Source organism: Pituophis catenifer, unplaced genomic scaffold (genome assembly GCF_029215685.1).
Source record: "Pituophis catenifer annectens isolate HBS135680 unplaced genomic scaffold, rPitCat1.0.hap2 SCAF_18, whole genome shotgun sequence".
Taxonomy (NCBI): domain Eukaryota; kingdom Metazoa; phylum Chordata; class Lepidosauria; order Squamata; family Colubridae; genus Pituophis; species Pituophis catenifer.
The window spans coordinates 3,284,418-3,300,891 of NW_027256898.1; the positions used below are offsets into that span (position 1 = coordinate 3,284,418).

At 46.3% G+C, this 16,474-nt stretch overlaps 1 protein-coding gene across 2 annotated transcripts; it reads right to left on the minus strand.

The window, feature by feature from the left end:
• Positions 1-3,601: 3,601 nt before the first annotated feature.
• On the minus strand, positions 3,602-14,888 carry LOC139325994 (uncharacterized). Of its 2 annotated transcripts, none has more exons than XM_070956068.1 (9): positions 14,805-14,888; positions 13,072-13,186; positions 12,343-12,496; positions 10,463-10,608; positions 10,158-10,334; positions 9,584-9,700; positions 8,662-8,748; positions 6,060-6,207; positions 3,602-5,225 (listed from the first exon to the last, which is right to left on the minus strand). In XM_070956068.1, exons 1-9 carry the CDS (start codon positions 14,822-14,824, stop codon positions 5,194-5,196), a joined length of 996 nt encoding a protein of 331 aa, XP_070812169.1. In that variant the 5' UTR covers positions 14,825-14,888; the 3' UTR covers positions 3,602-5,193. The 2 variants fall into 2 exon arrangements, with proteins under 2 accessions (XP_070812169.1, XP_070812168.1); XM_070956067.1 differs by lacking the exon at positions 14,805-14,888 and adding an exon at positions 13,696-13,797.
• Positions 14,889-16,474: the final 1,586 nt, after the last annotated feature.

Below are 16,474 nucleotides of genomic sequence, written 5' to 3' on the forward strand. Positions count from 1 at the left end.
GCAAGGAAGCCCCCCCCCCCCCCCAGCGCTTGACCATATCATGGCCTGAAATCTGAATTTCGGATTGCAGCTGGGTCCTAGCGTCCTCCAGTCACCCTTCATTGAAAATTCAAAATTCTCTGAATCATCCTATTTAGAGCCCAAAGTTGTGCGTTTTACGGAATCGTGTTTGAGCCAGTTCTCTTCGGTATTAAGAATTGCTAGGATCTCCAACCTTTTGGTCTTTTTTTCCCCCCCCATCTCTTCCTTGCCACCAATTTTCAGGCCGAACACCACAAACCAGGATTGTTAAAAAGCCAGGTTTATATCCTGAATTTGGGGGGGGTGTCACTTCACGCGGCCCGCTTCTATTTATGTCAGTTCACTGCAGGCTCTTTTTAAGCTACCTCCGCGAAGGATTTTGCGGAAAGCTTTTCGACGGCTTTCCTTCCTCTTGTTGCCAAACGCTCAACTTCCCCTTTCTTGGCAAGAGTACAGCAACTCCGCCCTTAAAAAAAGAAAGAGAGAAAACTATCGTTTTATAAAAACCGGCGGTTAGGAAAGGTGTCACTCTGCCGTACGATGGGGCAGCCGCCAAGTGTGCAAGAAAGCATGACGTGCCAAGCCAGCATTCGGAAAGAACATCGGGGCGTTAACCTCAAAGAGGCAATCCAGATGTTGCTCACCGGCGACATCCGAGCACGCATCGGGACTTCTGGGTTTGATGGGTGGCCGAACCGGAAGGTCCCAGCTCATTTATTTTTTTTTTAATTTTTTTGGAAGAGTTCTCGAATTCTTTTTATTATTTATTTATGATTATTAATCAAATTTCTATACCGCCCTACTCCCGAAGGACTCAGGGCAGTGAACAGCCAAGATAAAATACAGATAACACAAATATTAAAAATCCCTTAAAATTATTAAATATTTTGGCCGAAACACAGATTAAAACACCCAATTTATAAGATCACGAATTAAAAAATTTAAAAGAATTCTTGAACTTCTTGAATGTGGAGAACAGCTGTCTTAATGTTTTAAAGAACATCTTCTTCATTGGCCTGTTTGCTCCTCCAGATATTTTACACGCAGGTGATGTGTAAATAAAAGCAATAGGGCCAGTCCAATTTGCAGGTTGATTGATCAATCGACTTTTTAACCGCATGGCCAGCGTTCTTCTGAACCCCCGTTACAAGGGCATCCCTGCGGTGGGATTCGGAACTTTTCTTGCAAAAGAGAGAAAAATGCCTGACGTTTCTTGATTGTCGTTGAACGCTTTGAAAACTTGTACGATATTGCTAAGAGCTGAGAACGATTTTCCAGAATCTTTTTCCAATAAATCTTTGGTTCTTGTTGGTTTTTTTTCCAAAGATCGGCATTGTGTGATAGCATCAATCCATGGGGTGGGGGAGAAGCCAGCCCAAATCCATTGAACATGTAGAGGATTAGCAGGAGGGAAAAGATCTGGGTTTTTTTTAGTTTTTTATTTATTTATTTATTTGATTTGATTTATATGCCGCCCTTCTCCGGAGACTCAGGGCGGCTTACAATGCATTAAGCAATAGCCTTCATCCTTTTGTATATTTATACAAAGTCAGCTTATTGCCCCCACAAACTGGGTCCTCAATTTACCTACCTTAGAAAGGATGGAAGGCTGAGTCAACCTTGAGCCTTGGCGAGATTCGAACCTGCAGTAATTGCAGGCAGCTGGTCTTAATAACAGGGTGCTTTAGACCACTGTACTACCAAGGCTCTTTGAGGAAAAAAAGTCGTTCTTCCACTAGCTTTCGTCTTTTCGACGTCAAGAATTTGGTTTTTCTCTGAGTTAATCCCTCTTGTCCAGTTGGGGAGACTCTCGGTTATTAATCTCAAAATCATCGTAATATTTATTTAGAGTTTAGAATAACAGAGTTGGAAGGGACCTTGGAGGTCTTCTAGTCCAACCCCCTGCCGAGGCAGGAAACCCTGTAACATTTCATACAAATGATTGTCTAATCTTTTCTTAAAAACTTCCAGCGTTGGAGCATTCACAACTTCTGGAGGCTAGTTGTTCCACGGGTTAATTGTTCTAATTCTCAGGAAATTTCTCCTTAGTTCTTAAGTTGCTTCTCTCCTTCATTAGTTTCCACCCATCGCTTCTTGTTCTGCCCCTCAGGTCCTTTGGAGAATAGCTTGACTCCCTCTTCTTTGGGGCAGCCCCTGAGATATCGGAAGACTGCTATCATGTCTCCCCTAAGTCCTTCTTTTCATTAAAATGTCTTCGAAGAAAAAGGTAATGGGTGAGAAAAAAATGATACCTCACAGAGTTAAAAAGATAATTTCATATAACACATGGAACCCAAAATGCCATTTGTGTTGGGTTGGGTTGAACCCAATCTTTACTCAACAATCATCAATGGTTTATGGCTTAGCAGAATATGTGAACATGGCCAGTTGGGATTAATCATGGTTTAGTATGGTTTAGAAACCCGGGCAACTATTCAGAGGTCTCAGCCTCTTAAGAGCAAAGCAGTTCTAAGCTGTTTATAGAGAGTCCTTGACTTATGACGGCAATTGAGCCAAAAACTCCTTAGTGGAGGGGTCGGCAACCTTGAACACTCAAAGAGCCACAAAGGTCCTAACCAGAAGCTCCCTGTTCGATTTTGGAGCCAACCGGAAGTCCATTTACCCCACCATAGAGTCTCCTCTTAGCGTGGCATCTTTTTTCCTCTGCTGACCGGAAATCCGGTTCCCCTACCATAGAGTCTCCTCCTAGCGTGGCATCCTTTTTCCTCTGCTGACCGGAAGTCCGGTTCCCCCACCATAGAGTCTCCTCCTAGCGTGGCATCCTTTTTCCTCTGCTGACCGGAAGTCCGATTCCCCCACCATAGAGTCTCCTCCTAGCGTGGCATCCTTTTTCCTCTGCTGACCGGAAGTCCGGTTCCCCTACCATAGAGTCTCCTCCTAGCGTGGCATCTTTTTTCCTCTGCTGACCGGAAGTCCGGTTCCCCCACCATAGAGTCTCCTCCTAGGGTGGCATCCTTTTTCCTCTACCTGTCCTAACCGAAAGCCCTATCAATTGTGGAGCCGACTGGCGACAGAGCCGCAGCAGAGGGATGAAAGAGCCACATGCGGCTCCAGAGCCGCGGGTTGCTGACCCCTGCCGTAGTGCAAGATGAACTAAGTCATTGCAAGGTTTTTAACAAGAGTTGGAAGGGACCTTGGAGGTCTTCTAGTCTAACCCCCTGCCCAAGCAGGAGACCCTGGCTTATATCATTTCAGACAAAGGCTATCCATAAAAAAGCCTCCAGTGATGGAGCATCCACAACTTCTGGAGGCAAGCAGTTCCACTGATCAATTGTTATCGCTGTCAGGAAATTTCTCCTTGAAATTTCTCTCCTTAATTAGTTTCCATCCATGGTTTGTCTTGCCTTCTGGCGCTTTGGAAAATAGGTTGCCCCCCCCCCTTCTTTGTGGCAGCCCCCTCAAATATTAGAATGCTGCTATCACATCACTCCTAGTCCATTTTTTTTCACTAGACGTAGCCAATTCCTGCAAACGTTTACTTGAAGAGCAAAATTGTTTTCTGTCTGGAGTAGAAGTCGTCAAACAAAAAAAAAAATTGCAAAACTACCATCGTGCCATTGATCCTTTATTGAAAAATACAAGCCCGGTAACAAATCTTTTTATTTATTTATTTATTTATTTAAAATAAATCAAATTATTGATTTATCAAATTATAAATCATATAAATCAAATTTTAAAAAAAAATAAAGCATTATGATTAGAATATGAAATACTGGCTTTTGGGTTAGGAAAAAAAATCACTTCTGTTACGAAGAATAGCTCGGCTAAAGATAACTTCACATCGCTGGGGGTGTTTTGAAAAAAGAGGACCAAAGCCAGCACGGAAAGTGTTTAAGATTGCATTTTGAACTTTTCAAAGAGAGCGCTCTGGAGTCAGCAAGAAATCCGCCATGCTAATATTGACTGAAAGAAAGAATAGCCGAAAGACCCTTCGGTTAGGGCCAAAAGTTTGAAAGAGACGCTTGCGTGGGTCTGATCTACCGTGTTTCCCCGAAAATAAGACCCTGTCTTATATATATATATATATATTGAACTCTGAAATAAGCGCTTGGCCTTATTTTCGGGGAGGTCTTATTAATTTGGGGCGCGTGGAGGAAGATGGGGCTCCTCTTGCCATCTTACCTGATTTCCAGCTCGTGTCTCCCTAACCCTAATCCGAGGAAATGGCAGGGACCGGCTGGGCATGCGTTTAAATATTTTTGGGGAGGGCTTATTTTCGGGGAAACACGGTAGACGGACATGCTGGTCCTTGCAAGGGCCCAGTTTGTGCAACACGGATGGGATAATTTTAGGCCAACGATTTTACCATTCATTCTGTCGTGCCTTCGGTGGGTCCTGGCTCAAAAATTCTTCGGGTGGGACAAAATCTCTGCCTTTTTTTTTTTACAAGGGTTCGTGCAAAACTGACCAGCCTACGCCAACCAGTATGCGACTGGTTCTTTGCCTCTCTGGCACCACACCGGGAGGGCAGGAGATGTTCTCCTTGAGTGCCTGCCAAGGAACTGAAGCAACCTTGCAACTGGAAGGACATCCTATTTCCTGCAACCTTGGAAGCGTGAAAACAGGCAGCTCCCTCTGTAACAAGAGTGCAAGCTGGATCGGAGAGCGGGTCAGGCCAGGCAAAAAATCGACCTCTTTAAGGTGAAGCTACGGCCACACCCCCGTGATCCCAGTTTGCAATTTGGCAACCGAAATGTGCCCCCGTCGATCAAGCTCAGACATGCCAACGGTTTGCAAGGCCCAAATTAAATTAAAAATAAAAATAAGGGGCGGGGGGATTACAATACAGCCAGGGGAGCAAAATGCCAGACCCCAACCACGAGAAAGGCCACTTGCAGCGCAAGCTACATCGGGAAGGTGCTCCGAAGGACATTTTGGGAGAATTGGGGGGACGATGCGTGGTTTCGTTGGCCGTTTCCGAGCGAGAAAGGCTGGCAGGGTGTGATCCCGGAGATCCAGCGAGGCAGAATGGAATCCTAGAAAAGTGGAGCAAAGGTCTCCCTTGGGGATCGAGTCTCTGCTGCTGCTGCTGCTTCTCTTATCAGAGTCCTAACCGGGGGAGGGGGCAGAAAGCGGAAGGGGGAATCGGATTTTCCCAACTTGGTTTTCACTCTATAAGAGCACATCGGTTTGACGATGGGAGAAGTGGGGTCACGAATCGATCCTTCCATAGGAAGAAAACACTGGAGAGAGAGAGAGAGAGAGAGAGAGAAAAGAACGTCATTATTGAAAAACGGGATCCCCCCCAAAAAGATACAGCAAGTCCTCAACTTATAACAGTTCGTTTAGTGACCGAAGTTACAACAGCACTGGAAAAACCAATTTATGACCACTTTTCACACTTAAAAACAACGGATGCAGCATCCCAGGGTCAAATGAACAATGTTCAGATAGAATAGAGAGTTGGAAGGGACCTTGGAGGTCTTCTAGTCCAACCCCCTGCTTAGGCAGGAAACCCTATATAGCATTTCAGACAAAGGCTTATCCAATCTCGTCTTAAAAACTTCCAGATGCTTGGCAACTGATTCATAGTTATGACGGCTGCAGTGTCCCGGGGGGGATCACATGATGTCCCCTTTTGCAAATCCTCCGACGAGCAAAGTCGATGGGGGGAGCCGGATTCACTTAGCAACCGGGTGACTAACTTAACGACCGCAGGGACTTGCTCAACAACGGTGGCAAGGAAGGTCGTAAAATGGGGGCAAAAGTCACGTAACCGCTGTCTTGCTTTAGCAATAGGGAATTTTGGGCTCGATTGTGGTCGTATGTCGAGGACTCTCTGCAGAGTGCGACAGTTTTGCTGGGCACCGATTGGCATTCCCAAACACTGATTGGCGGCTTCCCCACCAATCAGCCATTGAGACCTGCCCACGAGGGATCAAAGCAAAATTACTAGATTTGGAAATCTAGCCAGGTGTCGTCTTCTCAATCCCCATGCCAGCTCTCTGCTGAAGAGACCCACCCGACTCTGGATTGAGGTTACTCCCAGAAACTGTCCCTATGCTTCCGATACTCACTCCTCTCTCTCAGGCCTTGCCCAAAACTCTGGTAGACGTGAAACAGGGCCCAGAACAGGACGCTTTTGATCACCACCGAAATGCAGGAACAGGTGATGATGGCGGCTTCCAAGGCGTAAGAGCTCCCTTGGCCCCATTCTGTTATCACCTGGAGGGGCGAGGAAACGGATAAATACATTTGTACCTGTCGAACAATTCATCCCCGAAGACAAAATGGCATGAAATTCACACCTGTCTGCATTTCAGGGCATCCCACCGGCCTAATCTCTCCGCGCCATCTACCTTGCAGGAATGTGGTGAGATGAAGGGAAAAGACAGTGCCTTAGGATCCAAGTGCGCTCTCTTGGATTGGAAAACCCATGGGTATAAGATAAGACTTGCACATATGTGCTAGTCCTTCCCGACTCTAGGGGGCGGTGCTCATCTCCATTTCAAAGCCCAAGAGCCAGCGCTGTCCGAAGACGTCTCCGTGGTCATGTGGCCGGCATGACTCAATGCCAAAGGCGCACGGAACGCTGTTACCTTCCCACCAAAGGTGGTCCCTATTTTTCTACTCGCATTTTTTACCTGCTTTCGAACTGTTAGGTTGGCAGAAGCTGGGATAAGTCACGGGAGCTCACCCCGTTACGCAGCACTAGGGATTCGAACCGCTGAACTGCCGACCTTTTGATCGACAAGCTCAGCATTTTAGCCACTGAGCCACCGTGTCCCCTTTCCACGGGTATTCTGAGGCCTAATTAAGAGACTTTGACCATCCAATGGTTTGCAAGCCTTTGCCAAGGGAGGGAAGGAGAGAGAGAAAAGGAAGAAAGGAAAGAAAGTCAGAAAAAGAGAAAGAAAGAAAGAAAGAAAGAAAGAAAGAAAGAGAGAGAAAGAGAGAAAGAGAGAAAGAGAAAGAAAGAAAGAAAGAAAGAAAGAAAGAAAGAAAGAAAGAAAGAGAAAATTGTTCGCTATCTCCCTCTGTTTAATCCTAACATTGAAAGCTGCTGAAAAATTATCTCTTATTTTTTTTAAAAAAAGAATGTGATTATCGCATTCAAGGCTGCTGCTGGTTTTTCTGCAGTGACTAGGAGGCACATTCCAGAGGGGTTTGACGTTAAAAGGGCTTTGCGAAGCCTCAAAAATCTTGTGTTTTTCTTACCTTCAGGGTCTGGCACAGCTGCTCCAAAGGGACCTTCAGCTGGTGTTTGGAAAGCTGTCCAACTTAGCTTGACCTAGTCGCATTTTTTATTTTTTAGATTCAGCGTTTCTCAACTTTAGAAACACTAAAAAAAATGTGTGGACTTCCAATTCCCAGAAGTCTGGAAATGGAAGTCCCTCGTCTTAAAAATTGCTAAGACTGCTTTTAGACAACAGGGTTGTGACACAAATCATTAAAAGGGGGACGGATGGACTGTGACATTCAGAAAAATGTTTATTGTTTTGGTGCTTCTCTCTCTGGAAAAAGGAAAGAGATGGCGAGGGTTGCACTTTTTAAAGAACTGATTAGAAAGTGACTGGTTCTCGCTTAACAACAGAGCTAACAAACCAACATCTAGAGCCACAAGTATGCAAAAATCCCAACAACAGGCTTTAATAAATCTCTATGACAAGGTAGATCGCTTACTAAAAAGCAGGGACATCACCCTGCCAACAAAAGAGCGTATAGTCAAGGCGATGGTTTTCCCAGTTGCAATGGATGGCTGTGAAAATTGGACCATAAGGAAGGCTGAGCGCCAAAGAATGGCCTTTGAACGATCGTGCTGGAGAAGACTCCTGCGAGTCCCTTGGACTGCAAGGCCATCCAAGGTCAGTCCTAGAGGAGATCAACCCTGACTGCTCTTTAGAAGGCCGGATCCTGAGGAAGAGGAAACTCAAATACTTTGGCCACCTAATGAGAAGGAAGGACTCCCTGGAGAAGAGCCTAATGCCGGGGAAGGATTGAGGGCAAAAGAAGAAGGGGACGGCAGAGAACGAGGTGGCTGGATGGAGTCACTGAAGCAGTCGGCGTGAGCTTAAATGGACTCCAGAGGATGGTAGAGGACAGGAAGGCCTGGAGGAACGTGGTCCATGGGATCACGATGGGTCAGATACAACTTCGCAACTAACAACAACAAATGACGAGGCACCCGTGATTTCCTAAATTGGTTGACAGCAGTTAGTCCGACAATTAGTCGGATTCACTGGTTCGTAAAAGCATGTCTGAATTGGGCCTATTGTTGGATGTCCTTGGATGGGATCCAGCTGAAGGAATTTAGGCCTGAGTTCGGAACATGATGGATCGAGACCAAGAGTTTGCGGCTATCGTGCAACTAAGGAGGCTCCTGCAAATTCCAAAACGAACAACTTATTTTTTTTATTGTCGTCGTTGTTTCCTCCACGAAGGTTCACCAGGCTTACGAACCAATTTCCTGCCTTTTAACACGCTGGGTACTTTTTAAAAGAACCAATATGCTCTGAGAATTTGCATTTTCTCGTTTCTTCGGGCTCCAGATTTCATTTCAGGAAACGGAGTAAAAAGGTTCCTACCATCCTTAACTCCCAAGGCTGCGTTTGGAAACACCCAAGAAAAATTCCCTCTTATCCTCCCGAAATCAGCAAACCGAAGTTTGGCAAGACTTACTGCGTAGAGGAGGTATGCCAGATAAGCCACTTCGGGTAAATTCTGAATCACGAAAATCCAGGCGAGAGGTTTTAACTCTTTTAAGATCTGGAGGGGGGGGGGAACCAAAACAAAAGGCACAGAGTGACCGAAGGCTCACCGGTTGAAAAAGAAGCCTATCAAATCAGTTTCAGCTGCAGAAAAATAAATAAATCAAAATACAATAGCAGACAATGTCTTTGAAAGAAGGAAGAGCTATACGCTTCTCCACAAATACTGTAGATGGGGAGAATTAGCGCAGGGAGTTAAAATAGCAATAGCACTTATACTTCTTGTGGTCCGCCAGCAGCCTGTGAAGCTGGCAGCAGAGTCAGACAGTGAGGAGGCTGGGAAGGAACATGGGCCAGTCCTGGAGTCTGGGGAAGGCTCAGACGAGGGCTCTGCTTCGGAGGCAGAGATGGGGCCAGGGCCATCTGGGAGTGATGCGCGGACTCCGGAGCCTCCAGAGTCGGACATCAGAGAGGCAGAGGAACAGGAGGAGCCTGTTCCTAGTATGCGCAGAGCTGCCACAAGGCACAAACAGTTAAAACAAAAGGGACGACTCAGGAGTAAGGCCTGGAGATGAGGAGTAAGGCCCCTTCCATAAGGCTTAAAAGAGGAGCAAAGGCACGTGGGCCCTTCGTAGGAAAGGCAACGTTGTTAATTCTGTTCCCAGTCAGCATCTCTGTTTGATTCTGGACTCCGTGGGGCTTTGCCAAGAAGGTCTTTGGCAGCATGCCAAGGGAGATAAAGGTTGGCAGTTGTCCCGAAGGACTTTTCCCCGAAGGATTTTTTGCAACTAATTGGGATTCAGCTGTGAATGAACGTAATTCACAGCTGTTGCAATAAGAGAGTTTTTTTGGGACTTAATGACGCAGGAAGCCTAGGTCACAATAATACTCACTGCAGTGATGCCACAGGCCACCTTCAGAACAGCCCAGCAAATCCCAACAGCCAGGAACACGCTGTGGAGATTTGAAATCTCCCGGGTTGTGGTCAGTAGCAGGACACACAAACAGAGCTGGGAAATAGAAGAGAGGTCTCAAAACAACAGCCAGGTGGACATAGCTGCAGATCCCTTTCCCACCCAAATCAGGCAGTGGTTCAGGGTCATATCTTGACCGTTTGAAGGGATCTTATGAATCCAATAGCACTTAAGACTTATATACCGCTTCACAGTGCTTTTACAGCCCTCTCTAACCCCTCTCGGCCCTCTCTAACCCCCAACTCTTAAATGTGAGCTAAAACATGGGTCTCCAACCTTGGCAACTTTAAAGCTTGTGGACTTCAACTCCCAGAGTTCCTCAGCCAGGAACTCTGGGAGTTGAAGTCCACAAGCCTTAAAGTTACTAAGATTGGAAACCCACGAGCCAAAGCTGGTGATCTTTGGTATCAGAAAAGGGTACATCCGTCACGCCCAAGTGACAGGACAGGCTCAGAACTCAAAAGAGGAGTATTGGTTTGGTGCCAGGAGTTACCTGAGCCTGGAGGTCAAAGGTCAGCATGGAAAAGCAGAGGTTCAGCATGAAATACTGGGCTTGAAGGCTCTCCAACGCGCCGCCCACTCGGAAGGCCATCCGGCTCTCGCTCTGAATCAGGATCACCGCGCAGCAGACGTCGAAGGCCCCCACCAGAAGGATCAGGACGAAGCGAGCCTGGTGGGAGAGGGGGACTTAGAAAGGGGGAACCCCACTTCGCCCACCGGAGGCCCCCGATCCTCCGACACAGGATGCCTCCTCGCCATCACCAACTTGGAAGGAGGATCTCCAGCCGGGATGCTCACCAACAACTCCGGCTTCTGCTTGGCGGGCAGGACGGTGAAGTTGATCACGGAGCGTAGCATGACCAAAGCGATAGAGAGGACGAAGACGACGAGCTCCTGCCGATTCTCCTGCAGGATTCCCCGGTTGACGTAATAGATGCAGAAAACTGCCACAAAAGAGAGGCCGGGTTATCAGTAGCCAGCAAAAGAGGGGAGAAGAGATTTCCCAGGGGTGGAAGCAGAGCCCCGAGATCAGCTCTTGGGTTGGGATTTGCCCTCCCTGTTTCACTGAGGGCCGGAACTTTGCTTTGTTTAAAACAGATAAAGCGAAAGGGAGCATCTATTCTCAGTCTGGATACAATCAGTCTCCATCCAATCTGAAAGATTAATTTTAATACATTTAAGATTCATCGTTTGCCTTTCTCAAGTGCCAAAGCAACTAGCAGTTACCCCCAAGTGGCGAAAAGCAAAGCTACAAAGGAAAATGAATGATAAAATTAGCTAACAACAGCCAGTTTCCTGTGTTAATGCCTTGGCGAGTGGCTGAGTAAGCCATGGTTTAACTACGATTTGACTAGACCAAGAAGGACAGATTCAGATATTAAACCATGATGGGGTTGATTTAACTTGAGTGCTATGGATAAAATCCAACCCTTGCATAGACTAGGGAGGGATTAAAAACAAGAAATATATATTTACTTTCTATGGCCAAACATAACAAGATTCTGGAGTGGACACTAGGCCCAAATTTTGGGTTCTTCTTGAAAACTGTCCCTGGCCATTCAAAGCTCTGTCTCTGTCTTTGGAACTTTATCCATAAAATGCCAAAATACAAGGTGGAAACTCTTGCTGAAGGCAGGATTCAAGCAGCAGAGAACTTTGAGAGGATTCTTTAAAAATGTGGGACAGCAATGCCACCTACTGCCTTCAGTGAGTATTACAGTTTACAGGGCAATGGAAGACTTTAGCAAACAGTGACACCTATCAGGGCAACAATATTGTTGGGAGAGTCCATGTCTTCACCCATCCCTACGGATGCAGAAATTGCTGCGAGCCAGATGAAAGTGACTACAAAAACAATCTTCGACTAACTGAACAACTGCCCTTAACAACTGTGGCGAGAAAAGTCATAAAATCAACTGTCTTGTTTAGCAACGGAAATGTTGGGCTCCGTTGGGATTGTAAAGTCAAGGACTACCTGCAGTTATGCTCTAGGAATTATTGACAGGATTAAAACCGGATCAAAAGTAGGATGAACAGACCTAGGACGGTGTATGCAAATTGGGGTCTACACAACTATAGCCAAATATAAAGCAGAGTAACTCATCCTTTAGGTTGGTTTTTTTTTTTTTTTTTTTTTTAGAAAGAGTCAATTCCCTTCTTGCCTCTTGTGCAAGAATTAGATCAGTCTAGATGTCTGTCAAGGGAACGTGATGGCTCAGTGGCTAAGACACTGAGCTTGTCGATCAGAAAGGTCGGCAGTTCGGCGGTTCGAACCCCTAGCGCTGCATAACGGGAGTGAGCTCCCATTACTTGCCCCAGCTTCTGCCAACCTAGCAGTTCGAAAGCATGTAAAAATGCAAGAAGAAACAGAGGGACCCCCTTTGGGGGGAAGGTCACAGCGTTCCGTGTGCCTTTGGCATTTAGTCATGCCAGCCACATGACCACGGAGACGTCATCAGACAGCGCTGGCTCTTCGGCTTAGAAACGGAGATGAGCACTGCCCCCTAGAGTCGGGAATGACTAGCATGTATGTGCGAGGAGAATCTTTACTTTTACCTTAGATGTCTGTCAAAAATATAATTTGTATAAAAAAAGACTACTTTTGAGCCCTAAAAGTTCATCCTTCCCCTACCATTCTAGTTTGTAAAATTTGCCAGTCAGGATCATTGTTTGATTACCAAGGCCAATGATCTGGATGAGAGACACAGTGAAATCTTCATTTTTCTGCTGGATGAGGGTCTCTATGGTTAATCCAATGACACTCAACAACGAAAGGATGGTGACACAGAAGTAGATCTTGACAGGAGATGACAGTTCGGACCATCGTTTGATCTGGAACGATAAAGAGTGCAAGCAACGTGAAGAGAATTTTTTCTTCAGGTTGGACTTCAGCTTCCCCGTTTAGCCCACAATCCTGGGATTTCCTGGTTAAGTCCCATCTAGAAATTTGCTTTCTGAAGTTGGTTAAGGGAGGTGCCATCAGCTGCTGCATGCCATGTTTGTAAAATTAGCAGAAAGCAATTGATGACAGTGCCCCAACGTACCTCAGGTCAGAATTACATCTGTAATTCTGGTGGCTCAGCAGACTAAAAGCATTGTGATTAACACCAGCTGTCTGCAATTACTGTAAGTTCGAATCTCACCAGGCTCAAGGTTGACTCAGCCTTCCATCCTTTCTAAGGTAGGTAAAATGAGGACCCAGTTGTGGGGGCAATAAGCTGACTTTGTATAAATATACAAAAGTATGAAGGCTATTGCTTAGCACATTGTAAGCCGCCCTGAGTCTCCGGAGAAGGGCGGCATATAAATCAATTTTTTTAAAAAAAAATTCACATATTACGCACATGGTCCAATAGCTCAAACCACTTTATTGAAATGGACAAGACTGGTGAAGTGCAGATACTTACAGGGCCACACGGCGTGGCAATCAGCTCTTGGTGTCTTGGCGTTAGGTTTGGCAGCGGAGAATTTATGCTTTCGTTTGGCAAAACCAGCGCTTCTTCTGACTGGGAAAGGGGAACCCTAGATGGACAAGGAAAAAAAAAGAAAATTATATGTGGAGGTTCAGGAAAATACGTTACGTGTGGAAATGCGCTGGTCCATCATGGGTGTGCTAAGTCAGCAGGAGGGAAAGGGGTTCTTTGTCCCGTAACAGAACTCTACCCATTTTCAATTTTTGTAAAAAACGAAGTCGGGATTTGGCTGGAGGATCCAAGACAGATGTTGGCTGATGAAAGTTAGGGATCAACCTCTGGAATGTCACAGCGTGGGGGAACGGTTTGGATGCCTAGCAGTGACTCAGCTGAACTCCCAAGCTTTGCTCCCAATGGGGTGAGAAACGTTTCGTGAAACTGCACAGGGTCACTCCTGAAGGGGAGGAAAATGTTAGGTTTCGAAACCACGTGTTCTGTCCCCGTACCACTCACGCACCCCCACAGACGGCCTGGAGTTAATAAGCCACACGACAAAACTCTTTGAAGATAAAGCTGGCAGCAACCCAGTGGCTAGCTGCCAATTCAGACTTTACTCACACAAAACTAAGATTAGACTGCAAGCATTCTGATAAACCAGGCAGAGTTTCTACAATACAAGGATTCATCCAAATGCAGTCCGATAAAGCAGGCAAAGTCCAGTAATGCAGAAATCAGCAGTTCGTCACAAACTGAACCGGCCACCACACCCACATTTATACCCTGTGGGGTGTGGTCCAGTGACTCAGCTAATCTCTGGCATGCCTTCCCCTCTGCTGTGCACGCTTCTCCCACGCCTCTGTTGAGGGTCCAGCCAGCACTTATCTTCCTCGTCGCTGTCCACCTGTGGCTGCAGGGACGTGCTTGGCTCTGAGCCTATCGTTTCGCCTTCGGTGTTCTCCGGAGGCATTGCCAGAGAGGAGGGTCCTGGAGAGGGAGGCCTTGCCAACTCCTCTCCCTCACTCTCAGAGTCTGCATCTGTCGATAGCCCAGGCTCAGGCAACGGAGCCACAACATGAGGTGGATGTGTATTAGGGCAGCACTGAGGCTTTGGCTCCCGTTGGCAGTTTCCTGGCACAAGGGCCAGGCAAAAACGCCAGGGCCATCGGCTTCCAGCTGCCCAAAGTTAACTTAAAAAGCTAAGTTTCTAGTACTCCTGAGGTGGGTGGGTCTACGCTGAGGTTTCTTTTGCACATGGCGCATGGAATTACAAAGCCAGCTGATGATGATGATGATTAGCCCCACATATTGTGCCAAGTAATCATATAGGATTCACGTTATCCCGCAAACTCAGTTTGGGCTGATTGAATAAACCACGATTCCTGAATAAACCATGATCCCGTAAACCAGGTCAAGCATGAAATGCAAGGATATTAGCTAGCGAGATCCCAGATGTGCGGAGACCCCAGTTCCCATAATCCCCAGGTAGCATGTCTGGAGTGATGGGGACTGTAGTCCCACAATCCCTCCCCCCCTCCTCTCCAGTCATTTCCTATTGAAAACCCACACCCACATTTGAGAGGCCGTGACGTCAGAGGAGACGCGTCCGGACGCCCCTCTGACGTCACGCCGCGGCTAGGGAGACGGAGCTATAACGGAAAGATCGGTCGGCTTCCCTTCCCCCCACCGTCGTCTACGGATTCCCGCAAGGGGCAGTGACCGGCTGCTACCTCGTGCCGGGCGTCTCCATGGCGACGGCGACCGTTACATGTCCCAGCCGAGCGACGAAGCGGGCGCTCCCGCATACGGGAAGTTCTCTCGGGCAGTGGCCATAGAGAAGGAAGTGCCCGAGCAGAGGAACTTCCGGCCGAGGCGGAAACGCGCCATTTTCAAGTCCTTTGCGCCCGCCCTCCGGGGAGGGTTCGAAGCCGTGGTGCCATAGAGAGAGGGACGCCTAGACTTACTTCCCGCTCTCATTCTCTCTGCGGTAGTATTTTTCCTCGTTTGATGTGCTATCTCGTGACGTCACTTCCTTCTCTCCAGTACCTACCAGTTTCTGAGAGGCTAATGACGTCATAGTCTTGAGCTGCCTTAAAAGGCAATAAAACCTTTTATTTTCTTTAGGTATCCTGTCATAACCTTTAGGCATCCTGACATAAACAGTCCCTTCTTTGCTAATCTGGAGGAAAGAAAGCAGAAGACATGTGTTGCCTCAAGAGGACTAGAAACTTGACTACCTGTAAATAGGAGCATGGTAGAAAGCCAGGCTTCCACTGTTCAGTATCCTCCTCCTCGCCACTATTTCAGTTTGGTTTCAGTTCTAAATGTAGAAACTACCCTGGTATCTAATAACGGTGAAGACTGGTATCAACAGGACTAGAAACTTGTTTGGCTTTAATTAGGAATGGTTTGAAGCTCAACCTCGGGGCACTTTCAATATCTCGGGTCGCCTTCCTGACATCCAGAGTAGATGAGCAATTTTTAGATTTACTTGTCAGCTGCCCATTGAGACAGTGAGATGGGCGGTGTATAAATTTGTCGAATAAATAGGGTAAAATTAATCAAAGGCTAAGGAATGTTTCCCTTATTCCTTCCCAATCTTTCGAGTCCTGTGGTAAATTGTCTGTGAATTAATCTCGGAGTTACTTTTTTTATTCCTGCAGCCTCGGCAAGAGAAATTACTGACCCTCTTCAGTTCAGAAAACTCAGCTCTTTCTTTAAACATTGGAAGGGTAACAGAATAATAAGAGAATAACAGAGTTGGAAGGGACTTTGGAGGTCATCTAGTCCAGCTTCCTTCCCCCCTCCGTCAAGCAGGCAACCCTATAACATTTCAGACAAAAGGTTATCCAACATTTTAAAAACTTCCAGTGTTGGAGCCTTCACAACTTCTGGTGGCAAGTTGTTCCACGGATTCATTGTTCTCACTGTCAGGAAATTTCTCCTTAGTTCCAGGTTGCTTCTCTCCTTGGTTAGTTTCCATCCGTTGCTTCTTGTCCTGCCCTTAGGTGCTTTGGAGAATAGCTTGACTCCCTCTTCTTTGGGGCAACCCCTGAGATATCGGAACACAGCTATTATGTCACCCCTGCTCCTTCTTTTCATCAGACTAGACCTACCCAATTCCTGCCATAGTCTTAGAAGAAGAAAAAATAATTGTAAGGGTTACTCTACAGAGTTACTCTCTGTTAATGTTATCTAATTTTAGGTTCTATTTAATTGGGCCAAACTATGTTATAATAATAATTTTAATTAACAATTTCATGATGTTTATATGTCTATATTTTTCTTGACTGTACACCGCCTTGAGTCCTACGGGAGAAAGGCGGTATAGAAATATAATAAATAAATAAATAAATAAATAAATAATAGATAGATAGATAGATAGATAGATAGATAGATA